General features: G+C 54.9%; 1 protein-coding gene across 1 annotated transcript; it reads left to right on the top strand.

The window, feature by feature from the left end:
• The first annotated feature begins 331 nt into the window (after positions 1-331).
• On the top strand, positions 332-11,068 carry LOC116943649 (cis-aconitate decarboxylase-like). The gene is made up of 8 exons (XM_032956683.2): positions 332-490; positions 2,467-2,563; positions 4,181-4,422; positions 4,674-4,763; positions 5,155-5,360; positions 5,746-6,100; positions 6,495-6,686; positions 9,115-11,068. The coding sequence occupies exons 1-8, from the start codon at positions 452-454 to the stop codon at positions 9,487-9,489; spliced, it is 1,596 nt and encodes a 531-aa protein (XP_032812574.2). The 5' UTR covers positions 332-451; the 3' UTR covers positions 9,490-11,068.
• The last annotated feature ends 4,158 nt before the right edge of the window (positions 11,069-15,226 follow it).

Raw genomic sequence — 15,226 nt, 5'->3', positions numbered from 1 at the left:
TTGCACATTCACCCAGTGCGTCGATCTGTGTCACGGGGTATGAGGGGGCGGCGTGAGCGGGGGTGTTGAGAGCGGTGGGGGGGGGGGTTAGTCAACTGTGACGTACGTTGATGTCGGAAACGAGACGAGCCAATCAGCGCGCGAGTAAGCGATGGAAATTCCGCGGGACACGGACAACGACGACGTCACCGACGGCCAAGCCTCGACTCTTTGTTTTGCAGATTTGCTTCTTGAAATTTTTTTGACTTTTTGAGCAACTGATCTCCACGCCTCCCCCCCACCATGACCAATTTATTTCCCCGCAAATTGCAGTCACGTGAGAGACGCGGGTACATAAGGGGCGAACTCCTAGACGGAGAGGACATCGTCGACTTGTGGACCTCACGAGACTCCGACTCGACGCCCTCCTCCGCCTCTCCTCTTCGCGACTCAAGTCACCACTCGGCTCACCATGACCTCCTCGGCGTTGCTGCTGCTTTCCGCTAAACAGGTGAGATCGGCGGCGAGCGCGCTCCAAGCCCCTCGCTCTCTACTCGTGCACCTCGCTGGGTCTCAAGACTCGGTGTCTTGCCCCAGCACGCTGCTTGCTTGAGACGTTAATAGTTCACAGACCCTTTGTAAATCCACCCGCGACGCGCCAGATCTCGACAGATATCGCAAGCTAAGCCGCGTTGAGCCTGGGAAGCTGATTGGATGGGTTGAGCAGCATGCACACACAGGTTGCTATGGGGTGGCGGACCTACGTGGTGGGACGTTGTTCCCCTGCTCTCCCGTCTGTGTATATACATAAGAGGCTGTTAGGGCAAGTGTTGTTGGCGAGCACCTATGAAGGCCGGAACGGCACACGAGGAGGTGGGTGGCCAGCACCACGCCCGGTCGCCTTTGTCTCCCGAGTGGCGATGTTTTTACGCAACCGGGTACTCATTTGAGGCTGAGTCGACCTAGGGGAGGCGCAGGACTGGTTCAGATAATTAATCGTCACTGTTGGGTCGTGAGCGGGAATCGAACTCGGTTCGCCAGGTTCGTAGCGCAGCGCGCTAACCGCTAACCGCTACACTACCGCTCCTCATAAGTTCAAAATACGTACGGTGCGAAAGAAGTTCAACATATAATAATAGGGGTTTTCCCCTTTTTCTGGCAATAAAACTGAAACAAACAACAATAAGTGTGTGAGGTTATCCCACTTCCCCAAATCTGGAATAAAAAAGTATCATTTTCATTGAGTGCGTCTGAACTACATTCATGTGTTCGCAATGAATACAATGTTATTATTGTGCATACATTCATACGTATTTGAAATGTTTGAAAAAAATATATCCGTGTTATAGATTAAACAAACATATTTTCGAGTCGAATCGTGACCAATTTAATATTCAAGTACATTAAAAAAACATAAATATTCAAGTATATATCATGTTTTCCCACCTGATGACGGACGCTTGTGTTGCGCCCGAAACGTCGTGATTTATTTTATTTTACACCTACGTGACTTTACCGAAAGAACCAAAGAGTATATAAAAAAAGACTAAACCACAATAACACTCAGGCCTTCTTCAGGTGAGGAGCCTGAAGAGTCGCCGGCTATGACACGGGGCTTCAATTGCTTGTTAGTGTCTCGTACAAAGACTGCAGCTGCCGATAACTTCAAGACCAGCAGATGCCAACGCTCGCGAGTCTAAGAACTGCTTCTTGTTGTGTGTTTTTTTTATTTTGTTGTCCTTTCGCCGTGTAAACATCAGCACTGGGGAGACAAAGGCGGCCGGGTGTGGTGCCTCGGTCACCCCCCATCCCCCCGTCGCCCAACGTGGGCCGTCACCGCCCTTCATAGGCACCTCCGATTAGCGCGGTTGGCAACGTACGACGCGAAAGAAGCTCAACGTACACACGATGACATTTCTAGAATTTTTTTCGAAAAAATAATTCGAAATATTCGTGTCAATTTGTAGTTATCGATTCCGCCAAGAGCACACGAAAAATGTATTAACACCAAGTCGCTCACTCAGCCGCGACCGGCTACGTGCAATATAAATATGAATGTGCCGTAGACTCAGACCTTCGTCCAGCAGTGGATTGACCAAGGCGGGTGTTAAGTGAATGCGGTCACCGCTTTTGCACGAATCCCAAAACGCAAACATCGCGCCGCAGTGATGTTTCACGATTGTTTTCCTGAAACTAATGAAATAATTATATCTTACCCCCCACCACCACCGCCCCTCTCTACCCCCCTTCCAATTCCCCTACCGCCCCCTCGCTCTCCTTTGTCAAACGCCTTTCACTCTCCTCTATTGCTTCCCTTCCTCCTCTCCCTCCCTCTCTCTCAACATCCCTCCTCTCCGCTATCCCCCTGTACCTCTGTCGATTCTCTCCCCTCACTCCCTGGTCTTTCCCTCACTTCTCCCGCCATTCTCTCTCTCTCTGTGCCTCTCTCCCCGCCTCTCTCCCCGCCTCCTCTCCGCCTCCCCACAGACGCGACCCATGTCGAGGGTCCCCATCCTCTTTCTGCGGGGTCCGGGCTGCAGGGGTCTCCACAGCGCGACCGGGGGCAGTGGAGCCCCGCTCAGAGGTGAGACCCACGAAATGTCGCCCATAACTCAACCTCAACTCCTCCCTCAACTCCTCAACTCCACGTCAAATTAACCTCAACTCCACCCTCAACTCCACCTCAACTCCACCTCAACTCCACCCCAACTCCACCCAACTTCACCCCAACTCCATCTCAACTCCACCCCAACTCCATCTCAACTCCACCTCAACTCCACCTCAACTCCACCCTCATCTCCACCTCAAATCCACCCTAAACTCCACCCCAACTCCACCTCAACTCCATCTCAACTCCACCTCAACTCCACCCTCAAGTCCACCCTAAGCTCCACCTTCAAATCCATCTGAACTCCACCTCAACTTCTTAACTCCACCAAAACTCCACCCTCAACACCACCCTTAATTCCATCCTCAACTCCACCTCAACTCCACCCTCAACTCCACCCTCGACTCCACCTCAACTCCACCTCAACTCCACCCTAAATCCATCAAAACTCCACCACAACTTCATCACAACTCTCCCCAACTCCACCCCAACTCCATCTCAACTCCACCAAAACTCCACCCTCAACTCCACCCTCAACTCCATCTTAAGTCCACCTCAACTCCACCTCAACTCCACCTCAACTCCACCAAAACTCTCCCCCAACTCCACCCTCAACTCCATCATAAGTCCACCTCAACTCCACCAAAACTCCACCCTCAACACCACCCTTAATTCCATCCTCAACTCCACCTCAACTCCACCCTCAACTCCACCCTCAACTCCACCCTCGACTCCACCCCAACTCCACCTCAACTCCACCCCAAATCCATCAAAACTCCACCCTCAACACCACCCTCAACTCCACCTCAACTCCACCCTCAACTCCACCCTCGACTCCACCCCAACTCCACCTCAACTCCACCTCAACTCCACCCCAAATCCATCAAAACTCCACCACAACTTCACCACAACTCTCCCCCAACTCCACCCCAACTCCATCTCAACTCCACCAAAACTCCACCCTCAACTCCACCCTCAACTCCATCTTAAGTCCACCCTCAACTCCACCTCAACTCCACCTCAACTCCACCCTCAACTCCATCTCAACTCCACCAAAACTCCACCCTCAACTCCATCTCAAGTCCACCCTCAACTCAACTCCAACTCCACCTCAACTCCTCAACGCCACCCAACTCCACCAAAACTCCACCCTCAACTCCACCCTCAACACCACCCTCAACTCCACCCTCAACTTCACCCCAACTCCACCTCAAATCCACCTCAAGTCCACCCCAAATCCGTCAAAACTCCACCCCAACTGCACCTCAACTCCACCCCAACTTCACCCCAACTCCACCTCAACTCCACCCCAACTTCACCCCAACTCCACCCCAACTCCACCCCAACTCCACCTCAACTCCACCCCAACTCCACCCCAACTTCACCCCAACTCCACCCCAACTCCACCCCAACTCCACCCCAACTTCACCCCAACTCCACCCCAACTCCACCCCAACTCCACCCCAACTCCACTCACACCCCGAGTCCCCACGACTCCCGACGATAACGGCAGTAGCCCCGCGACGTCATCGCCTCTGTTCACGAATCCGGAATCCGTGGCGCTGAGCCCAGTCCGCGTGTTCGCTCCCGCAGAGAAACCTCAGCTCCAGCAGCAGCCGGAGGAACATTTTCAGCAGCAGCAGCAACGGCGTCCACGGGAGAAGCCCAAGGGCAACTTCTCGCAGTCGCTGGCGCAGCTCACGGCCGGGCTGGGCCCCGAGCACGCGAGCCCCGTGGCTCGGAGCCGCGCCTCCCGCATGATGCTCGACGCTGTCGGCGTGGGGCTCCTGGGCGCCCGCACCGAGGTGGCGCAAATCGCGCGGAGCCACGGGGAGGTGAGGGCGGCGCAGGGACACGGGGACCCGGGGGTCGTGTGACGCGCGATCGTGGTGCCCTGGGATCTGCCACCACAGCATCTCCAGTGGAATTAATTGACCGAGTCTCGTTAGCACGCGATGGCTCGAGGACAATGTTAAACAATAGAGGGAGGAATGAATGCAAATTCAAGCAATCGCCTCGATCTGTGGCTCCTATCGCTGACATCGACCTCCTTCTCACCCCCTCCCCTCCAACCCTCCGCCCGTAGCGCCTCTCGGCAGGGGGCCTCTGCACGGCGTGGGGGTCCAGCGGGGTCCAACTCTCAGCCTCGGCAGCGGCTTTCGTCAACGGGGTCTCGGTGAGTGGCATGATGATGATGATGATGATTATTCGATAGTTAATATTGATGACTGTGGTGGTTAGAATAAATATTAGCGTGCTGATTATGTTGCCGATTAATCGTGGTGATGATGGCAATTAGTAGATGATTAGTAAAAACATATGATGATGATGCTAATGATCATTATGATGATTATAATGACGATGAGAATGATGATGATACCTCGTGCACGCCACGTGGCAGGCACAGGCCATGGATTGTGATGATTCTCCGCCACGATGATGATGATGTTGACGATGACTGTGATATTACTGCTCCTGATGATGACGATGCTTCTGCTGCTGCTGCTGCTGACGACTGATGATGACGACTGACGATGACACCTCGTTTGCCTCCTGCCCGTGGCCAGATCCACGCGATGGACTTTGACGACACGTGGCACCCCGCCACGCACCCGTCGGGCTCCCTGCTCCCCGCGCTCCTCGCCGCGGCCGAGGCGGCGCCCGCGGGGCAGAAGCCCTCGGGGCTGCAGCTGCTGCTCGCGTTCCTCGTGGGCGTCGAGGTGCAGGGACGCCTGCTGCGCTGCTCGCGCGAGGCCAACGACATCCCCAAGAGGTGGGTGGGGGAGACAAAGGCGGACGGGCGAGAGTGCGGCCAGACGCGTAAAGCGTCACACGGACCCGGCACAGAGATGCGCGCACACACTCACGCACAGACTGACGCACAGAGATTGAGACAAAGACAAAGATCCCCCGTATGGCCTTGAACAGACCTTGGGGGCAAGTGCTGTTGACGAGATAATATGAAGTCCGGCACGGCGCGCGAGGGAGTGGGTGGCATTGAGCCAGACACATTGGGACAGACACATTGGGACAGACACACAGATACAGGCACACGGAGACACAACCAAGCAGACACACAGTGGGCTACACACAGTGACACCCACACTCACCCTCCACCCCTGCGCCCCCCACTAATCGCCTCCCCTCCCCTGGTCCAGGTTCCACCCCCCCACCGTGGTGGGCACGATCGGCGCGGCCGCGGGCTGCGCGCGGCTGCTGGGGCTGGACGAGGCGCGGTGCCTCCACGCCCTCGCCATCGCGGCGTCGTTCGCGGGCGCCCCGCTGGCGAACGCGGCCACCCAGGCCAAGCCGCTGCACGCGGGCCACGCGGCGCGCATGGGGCTCGAGGCGGCGGCGCTCGCGGCCTCGGGGCTCCACGCCAACGAGGCGATGTTCGACCTCGCCGAGAGGGGCTTCGGGGCCTTCTACCCCGACTACGAGACCCCGCGCACCCCGCTGGACCCATGCGGGGGGGCCCCCCTCCTGCTGGAGCAGCAGGACGTCGCCTTCAAGGTGAGGGGCGCGGGTGGGGGGTGAGCGGGGGGGCGGGGCTAGTGTCGTGCTGGGGGGGTTGCGAGGAACGCTCTTGGCAGGGGGAGATGAACACGGGGAGATCCATTTAGAGATGGTCCACTGTAAATGCGCGCGTCCCACCAACCCCGATACACGGATTGAACCTCTCAGCTGAGATGATTTGCGGATGCACCACCTGTGTTCCCCACTGCCATAACAACGACAAAGATCTCCCGCATAGCCTGAATAGACTGTTGGGGCAAGTGCTGTTAGCGAGCACCTACTGTCATCACACGCACGCAGACGTCTGTAGTATTGCATGGGACTGGTGGCCCCATCGCCCCCATGACCTCGTGACCTCACGTGCCCCCTCCACCGCCCTTTCCCCCCACAGCGCTTCCCCGCGCACCTGGGCACGCACTGGGTGGCGGACGCGGCGTTCGCGCTGCGGGAGCGAATCGCCTCGGTGTGCGGGGGCCACGTGGACACGGCGCTCATCGAGAGCCTCGTGCTGCACGTGCCGCGCAGCGCCTACGTGGATCGCGCCTTCCCCGCGGACGAACACGAGGCGCGCCACTCCTTCCAGGTGCGGGCCAGCTGCCAGGGAGCGGGCGAGCTCACCTGCGCGCTCACTCACTCACCTGTACACTCACCTGCACACTCACATGTACACTCACCCTTGCATTCACTCGCATGTGCTCTCACCTGGGCGCTCACTCATCCGCAAGTTCGCCAGCACACTCACCTGTACACTAACCAGCACACTCACCTGTACACTCACCAGCACACTCACCTGTACACTCACCAGCAACACTCACCTGTACACTCACCTGTACACTCACCTGTACACTCACCTGTACACTCACCAGCAACACTCACCTGTACACTCACCTGCACACTCACCTGTACACTCACCAGCAACACTCACCTGTACACTCACCAGCACACTCACCTGTACACTCACCAGCACACTCACCTGTACACTCACCAGCACACTCACCTGTACACTCACCAGCACACTCACCTGTACACTCACCAGCACACTCACCTGTACACTCACCAGCACACTCACCTGTACACTCACCAGCACACTCACCTGTACACTCACCAGCACACTCACCTGTACACTCACCTGCACACTCACCTGTACACTCACCAGCACACTCACCTGTACACTCACCTGTACACTCACCTGTACACTCACCAGCAATACTCACCTGTACACTCACCAGCACACTCACCTGTACACTCACCTGTACACTCACCTGTACACTCACCAGCAACACTCACCTGTACACTCACCAGCACACTCACCAGCACACTCACCTGCACACTCACCTGCACACTCACCTGTACACTCACCAGCACACTCACCTGTACACTCACCAGCACACTCACCTGTACACTCACCAGCACACTCACCTGTACACTCACCAGCACACTCACCTGTACACTCACCTGCACACTCACCTGTACACTCACCAGCACACTCACCTGTACACTCACCTGTACACTCACCTGTACACTCACCAGCAACACTCACCTGTACACTCACCAGCACACTCACCTGTACACTCACCTTTACACTCACCTGTACACTCACCAGCAACACTCACCTGTACACTCACCAGCAACACTCACCTGTACACTCACCAGCACACTCACCTGTACACTCACCAGCACACTCACCTGTACACTCACCAGCACACTCATCTGTACACTCACCAGCACACTCACCTGTACACTCACCAGCACACTCACCTGTACACTCACCAGCACACTCACCTGTACACTCACCAGCACACTCACCTGTACACTCACCTGCACACTCACCTGTACACTCACCAGCACACTCACCTGTACACTCACCTGTACACTCACCTGTACACTCACCAGCAATACTCACCTGTACACTCACCAGCACACTCACCTGTACACTCACCTGTACACTCACCTGTACACTCACCAGCAACACTCACCTGTACACTCACCAGCACACTCACCAGCACACTCACCTGCACACTCACCTGCACACTCACCTGTACACTCACCAGCACACTCACCTGTACACTCACCAGCACACTCACCTGTACACTCACCAGCACACTCACCTGTACACTCACCAGCACACTCACCTGTACACTCACCTGCACACTCACCTGTACACTCACCAGCACACTCACCTGTACACTCACCTGTACACTCACCTGTACACTCACCAGCAACACTCACCTGTACACTCACCAGCACACTCACCTGTACACTCACCTGTACACTCACCTGCACACTCACCTGTACACTCACCTGTACACTCACCAGCACACTCACCTGTACACTCACCTGCACACTCACCTGTACACTCACCTGCACACTCACCTGTACACTCACCTGCACACTCACCAGCACACTCACCAGCACACTCACCAGCACACTCACCTGTACACTCACCTGCACACTCACCTGTACACTCACCAGCAACACTCACCAGCACACTCACCTGCACACTCACCAGTACACTCACCTGTACACTCACCTGTACACTCACCAGCAACACTCACCTGTACACTCACCAGCAACACTCACCAGCACACTCACCAGCACACTCACCAGCACACTCACCAGCACACTCACCTGCACACTCACCTGTACACTCACCAGCAACACTCACCAGCACACTCACCTGTACACTCACATGTACACTCACCTGCACACTCACCAGTACACTCACCAGTACACTCACCTGCACACTCACCAGTACACTCACCTGTACACTCACCAGCACACTCACCTGTACACTCACCAGCACACTCACCTGTACACTCACCTGTACACTCACCTGTACACTCACCTGTACACTCACCAGCAACACCTGCACGCGTCTCCCGCTCAACCTCCTCGTCTCCCTCGGCTCTCTGCCTCCCCCACCCCCGCACCCGCTCCCCCCCCCTCTACACCCCCTCCCCCATCTCCACACTCACCCCTCTCCCTCCCTCCTCTCCCTCCTCTCCCCGCAGTTCGTGGGCTGCTCGGCGCTCCTGGACGGCGCCGTGACGCGCGCCTCCTTCGAGGCCCCCGCGCGCTGCCGCCCCGCGCTGCGCTCCCTGCTCGAGCGGACGCGCCTCGAGCACCCGCGGGACAACGTGCCGAGCTTCGCCCTCATGTACGCCGAGGCGAGCGCCTCGGTGCGCGGCCTCGAGGTGTCCGCGCGCTGCGACTCCTTCCTGGGCCACTGGCGGCAGCCGCTGGGCCGCGAGGCGCTGCTCGGGAAGTTCGCGAGGAACGCGGCCGAGGGCGGCGTCGGCGAAGCGAGGGCGGCGGCCGCGGCCGCGCTCCTGGAGGGGGTCGAGGGGCTGAGCGACGCCTCCGAGATCTGCCGCCTCCTGCACTGAGAGGAGCGGGGGAGGGGGGAGGGGAGGGGGGGTGGGGAGAGAGGTGGGGAGCTGCTTGACGCCTCCTGCATTGAGAGTGGTGTGGGATTGAGGAGATAGGGGGATAAGGGGAGAGAAGAAAGTGCGTGAGGTGAGAAGTTTAGAGTTACAAAATCCATCAAGTTACAAAATCCATCTCCATGCATTCATCTTCTCTGACCGTGCCGGCTCCCAGACCAAGGGGAATGGGCAGTGGAGTAAAAGATACAAAAAGATCCCCCGTGTAGCCTTAACAGGCTGTAGGGGCAAGTGCTGTTAGCGAGCACCTATGAAGGCCGGAACGGCACGCGAGGGGGTGGGTGGCCAGCACCACGCCGGGCCGCCTTTGTCTCCCCGGTGTCGGTGTTTTTACACATCGCACCAGGTACTCAATTGAGGCTGAGTCGACCTAGGGGAGGCCCAGGACCGGTTCAGACAATCGTCACTGTGTGTTGGCCGTGGGTGGGAATCGAACTCGGGTTGCCGGGTTCGTAACGCAGCGTAGCGCTGACCGCTACACTACCGCTCCCCTTACCGTGCCACCTCCCAGACTAAGAGGAATGGAGAGTGGAGTAAACATACACGCATGTGCAATTGATGCACGGGACCGCCCGAGAGCGTCAACGCCACCAAATTCCTCCTCTGCTACCCCCACTCCCACCGACCGTGGACCAATGCCCCGGCGACCCAATGCCCCTTGTGTGACTCAAGTATTCAACACAGCCGCAGTGCGCGTGTGGTCTGGTCGGGCTGGGTTGGGAGCGGAGGGGCTCCTGGGGAATTTCCCATCTGGCGACAGCTGCTGAAGTCACGGCAACTCAGCTGCTCGTGTGAACTGGACTGCAATTTATAGATGTGTTCATTGCAAGAGAGAGAGAGAGCGGACACAATCTTCCAGTTTCACTATAAATCACATCGAGCTCCATCGGCCTCTCGGCCTGTCGGACCAACGTCTTACCCGGCAAGTATTTGTTTTCGTGGCGAAAACCTTGGCCCGGCTTCGGCTACTCTGAGCCTCGTCAGCAGGTTGTGTGACCCGGTAAATAAATGCCCGACAATCCGCCGCGACGTATCAAGGTGCACGATATCACGATATCCCGCCTACGGCCAACTCAGCCGGGAGCTGAGCAGGCTTGAGCCTGGATAGTGCTGGGACGGGCGACCACCGTGGATAGCAGGGTGGTATCGGCTGCTGCGAGGGTTGTGGACAGTGGAAGGCAGGGGAAGCTACATCACCTCGATGTCTATGCTCTCACGTCCGGCTGACCCGCCTCCCCCAACCTGTCGTGACCAAAATGGTGAAATATGGTGAAATAACCTCCCCCCCCCCCCGCCTCCATGGACGAACAGCAGTGGATTGACGAAGCTATGTAAATAATTAATGTATTGTTAATAAAATGAACATTAAATACTGTCATTAAAATTCGCGTGCACACATAGGCAATGTTGTATACATGATTGTCACCTGTGTTAGTTTCTTGTCACGTGTCAATGTATATACCTGTGAATATGTTTTAAATCAAGTCTCGTGTTTGCTTTGAAATAAAATATTTTAAAAAATGGTTTGTGTTGCACAAGTACTCAATAAGTGGCGGTGATGTCACCACGGTGCCTGTGTCAGGCCAGGTGTACCTTGAGGCCACTTGAAGTGTCGAAGGTTCGCTGCAGGCATGAGGTCACGCAAGAGACCCAAATGCCATGGGTTAACTGAGATGATCGGCAGATGCACCACCTGTACTCCCTACTGCGCCAACTAGAAGTATTTTAATTCGCCTGGCACTCTGCTCGTTGTTGTGAGCGTCACTCCGCCGCCCTGCGTTATTGTTGGAGGGTGATTGCCTCCAGTTGCCCAGTGGCGTCCTTCACGAGTCTCCTCCACAGAGGCCGATCTTGACACCGCTAGTCCCGATCATCGGCAAGTCCCCTCAGCTCCACATCCTCCTATGCATCAGTCCATCTCTTCCCCAGGCCGTAACGCACCCGTTTAGTCCCCTCTATCTGGCCTAATATAATCTGATTGGGCAGTATAGCGTAGCGTGGCTTCGCATGGACCCTGGTGCAGTGACTGAAAAGGTGAAGTATGGCAAGAAATCAAGCCCGACGACCGACACGGCATGCGGTAGGCCTTTATTCAGTAATGCATTGACGTCGGGCTGCAAATTTCGTTTTTATTCACGGTTCTTTTTTTAATAAGGCGCATCAGACCCAACAAAGGGCGTCAGAGTACCGTGCAGTAAAATGTATTTCGAAAAAAAAAACGACTTCTCTGATTTATCTAACATATCTTAGAAAATCAGGAGGTATTTTTTATTATAAATGGGAGAATCTCAGCGGCCAGGCGCAGTGCTTGAGGAAGAGAGCCTTCCACATTTGAGGGCCAAGGATTGAAAAAGCCCGAGGTCCAAAACTTTTTTTTTTTACCGTAAGCGTGGCTGACAGAGGAGCGTGGTCGCTCTGCATGATGACCTCACACCTGGAACAAGGATCTGCAGTTTATCGGTAAAAGATTGAGGCGATTGCTGCAAAGACTTCTTTGTGAATGACGCAGCACAGTAAATTTGAACCTAGCAGCACGGAGCTCAATTTGAAGCCGGTGGTTGTGGGTCGAGTAACGTCTGGGAGATTGCGTCCCAGAGGGAATGACCAGTCGGTCACAAGTCGCTCAGAGGCGTTCTGGATGCCCAGCAGTAGTCTAACTCGATCGACGTACACAAGGCATTGTCATCGTAGATACGCGATGTTATTCTTGCTATAACCGTATCGTGAAATAATCTACACGTGAGGAATTATTCATCCGATCACAATTAAAAACAAACCAGGACGCTCCTTGATGAAATCATCCGCACGTCATGGCTAGTGCACAACGCCACTCGCGGCTACTACAAAGACACAATCCCGTTTCGTTGACCCGAAAGTTGATCGATCACGACGTTTCGATCGCAACAACAAGCAAACCGTCTTCAGGTGAGAGAATCAGACTGCTGTGGACGAGGCATTATATTGACCCGGGGGGGGTTTCCCGCATCGGGCAAGAGGGTGGGGCCAGCGATTGTGAGAGATGGACTGTAGGACGTGTGAGCATGAGTGTTCAATCCAAAGGACATGTGAGCATGAGAGTGTAATCCAAAGGACATGTGAGCATGAGTGTTCAATCCAAAGGGCATGTGAGCATGAGAGTGTAATCCAAAGGACATGTGAGCATGAGAGTGCAATCCAAAGGGCATGTGAGCATCAGAGTACAATCCAAAGGGCATGTGAGCATCAGAGTGTAATCCAAAGGACATGTGAGTATGAGAGTGTAATCCAAAGGACATGTGAGTATGAGAGTGTAATCCAAAGGACATGTGAGCATGAGAGTGTAATCCAAAGGACATGTGAGCATGAGTGTTCAATCCAAAGGGCATGTGAGCATGAGTGTTCAATCCAAAGGGCATGTGAGCATGAGAGTGTAATCCAAAGGACATGTGAGCATGAGAGTGCAATCCAAAGGGCATGTGAGCATGAGAGTGTGATCCAAAGGACATGTGAGCATGAGAGTGCCTGGGGCGTGTTCCCAGCGTGTTCATATTTAAATTTTGTTTTTACAATCCTCTGACCGCTATCGTGTGGACAATTAATTCAACGCGACCGCAGCGGCGACTGTGAGCCAGAGTGAAAGCAGAAGGCAGAGCTGCTACCCACGGCGCGACCGGAATCCTCCTGCCTTTGGGTTTGGCGATCGGGACTGCCACCCAGACCGCAAAGCCAGCAACACCACGCACGGCCGCCTTTGTCTCCCCCCCCCCCCCCCCCAGCGGCGATGTTCGCACACCGCACCAGGGTGCTCAATTGAGGCTGAGTCGACCGAGCTGTAGACCCCGGCTCGGTTCGGTTCATTATAACCGGTGTTGGTGTCCGTCAGCGAGGATGCCGAGTTCGTATAACGCGACGGTTCTGACCGCTGCACTCCCCTCACCCCTCGGATCCCAGTCAGCTGCCGGAGAGAAGGCGACTTTGCCCCCCTCCCCCATCATCCATGCGGCTCCTCGCGACCTCGCGTTGGGAACTCCCCACCCTACCCCCCTTCCCAAATTCCCCGGTGGAGTCACCCAGAGACGTGGGCTGAGCAAACACACCGGGCGCCTCGAGCGAACAAACATGTTCGGGTGGGCCGTGTTGTCTTGGTGTGTGTTGAGTAGGGCTGAACGATGAATCGATTTAAAATGGAAATCGCAATTTGAAACAATGCGATTAGCAAATCGCAAAGGCTGCGATTTTTTGCGATTTGAAAAGTCTTGTTACTTTATAATTGGAATTGTTTTTATTATTGTAACTTTATTTATTTAAATTGACAATTGCTCCACGTATGATTGTTCTATTTCAATTAAAACATTTTAATAAATACATGTTGGAAGCAATTCATATATTTTAAGTTCTCATCCTTGCATTAGAATATATAGAGCAGTTCATATTTTGATGGTATCATGAGGTAATGCTCTATCACATGTTTTCAATCTATTACGCAGTGAATATTGAACTGAAACTTGACTTTAAAAATATTTAATCGCAAATCAAATCGCAATATCTATCAGAAAAATCGCAATTAGATATTTTCCCCAAATCGTTTAGCCCTAGTGTTGAGTGTAGTGTGGATGCGGTGGTGTAGCGGCCAACACCAGTGACGATTATCTGAATCGGTCCTGGGCCTCCCCTAGGTCGACTTAGCCTCAAATGAGTACCTGGTGCGGTGTGTGAAAGAGCTGGACACGGTCCCATCAGTGAGCTTCTCCGGCAAGCGAGTCTGCGTTAGCATGCCCAGCCACCACATACCCGAGCAGCTTATGCTTGGGACAAACGTGCGTGGGACGTGCTTGAGAGGAGATGGAGCTGATGCGGTACAGGAGGATATGGAGCTGAGTGAACTTGCCGATGACTGGTACCAGTGGTGTCAGGATCGACCTCTGTGGAGGATGTTCGTGAAGGAAGCCATTGGGTAGTTGGAGGCAGTCGCCCTCCAGCAACAACGGAGGGCGGAAGAGCGACGCTCACAACAACGAGCGGAACGGCAGGCAGCTAAAATGCAGAGAGTTGGCACAGTGGGGAGCAAAGTTGGTGCATCTGCCAGCTATATCTGTCAGTCAACCCATGGCACCTTGGTCTGTTTCGTGACCTTCTGCCAGCGGGCCTTCGACACTTCACGTGTCCTCAAAGTGCACATTGCATGGCACAAACGCCGTGGTGACGTCACCGCTACTCAGTTGTGAACGGGGGCTGTTGTGTGTGCGGTGCTGACCACACCACGCGCTACGCTACGAACCTGGCGAACCGAGTTCGATTCCCGCTCACGACCCAACAGTGACGATTAATTATCTGAACCAGTCCTGCGCCTCCCCTAGGTCGACTCAGCCTCAAATGAGCACCCGTGCGTAAAAACATCGCCACTAGGGAGACAAAGGCGGCCGGGCGTGGTGCTGGCCACTCACCTCCTCGTGTGCCGTTGCGGCCTTAATAGGTACTCACCAATAGCACTTGCCCCAACAGTCTGTTAAAGTCTATACGGGCGGTCTTTGTCTATCTCCCTCTGTCTCTCTGTGACACTGTATATTTCTATATTTCTCTGCGTTTCTCTGTCCATATCTATTCCCTGTCCATCTCTTTGCTTGTCTCAGCTTTGGGGTACCACTTTGTGATAGGGTTAACAGCGGTTAGTTTATGGATACAGACTCGCCCTCCCTCATAG

This window comes from Petromyzon marinus, chromosome 18, assembly GCF_048934315.1.
Source record: "Petromyzon marinus isolate PM22_M1 ecotype Great Lakes invasive population chromosome 18, UKy_Petmar_22M1.pri1.0, whole genome shotgun sequence".
Classification (NCBI taxonomy): Eukaryota; Metazoa; Chordata; class Hyperoartia; order Petromyzontiformes; family Petromyzontidae; genus Petromyzon; species Petromyzon marinus.
This window is presented reverse-complemented; position numbering and strand designations above follow the sequence as displayed.

Bases quoted from the DNA above. Each gene is read 5' to 3' on its own strand.
- LOC116943649 (XM_032956683.2), top strand. From the start codon at position 452: ATGACCTCCTCGGCGTTGCTGCTGCTTTCCGCTAAACAG. The intron at 4,764-5,154 runs GTGAGTGGCATG...GCCCGTGGCCAG, and splicing joins CTTTCGTCAACGGGGTCTCG to ATCCACGCGATGGACTTTGA. The intron at 5,361-5,745 runs GTGGGTGGGGGA...CCCCTGGTCCAG, and splicing joins GCCAACGACATCCCCAAGAG to GTTCCACCCCCCCACCGTGG.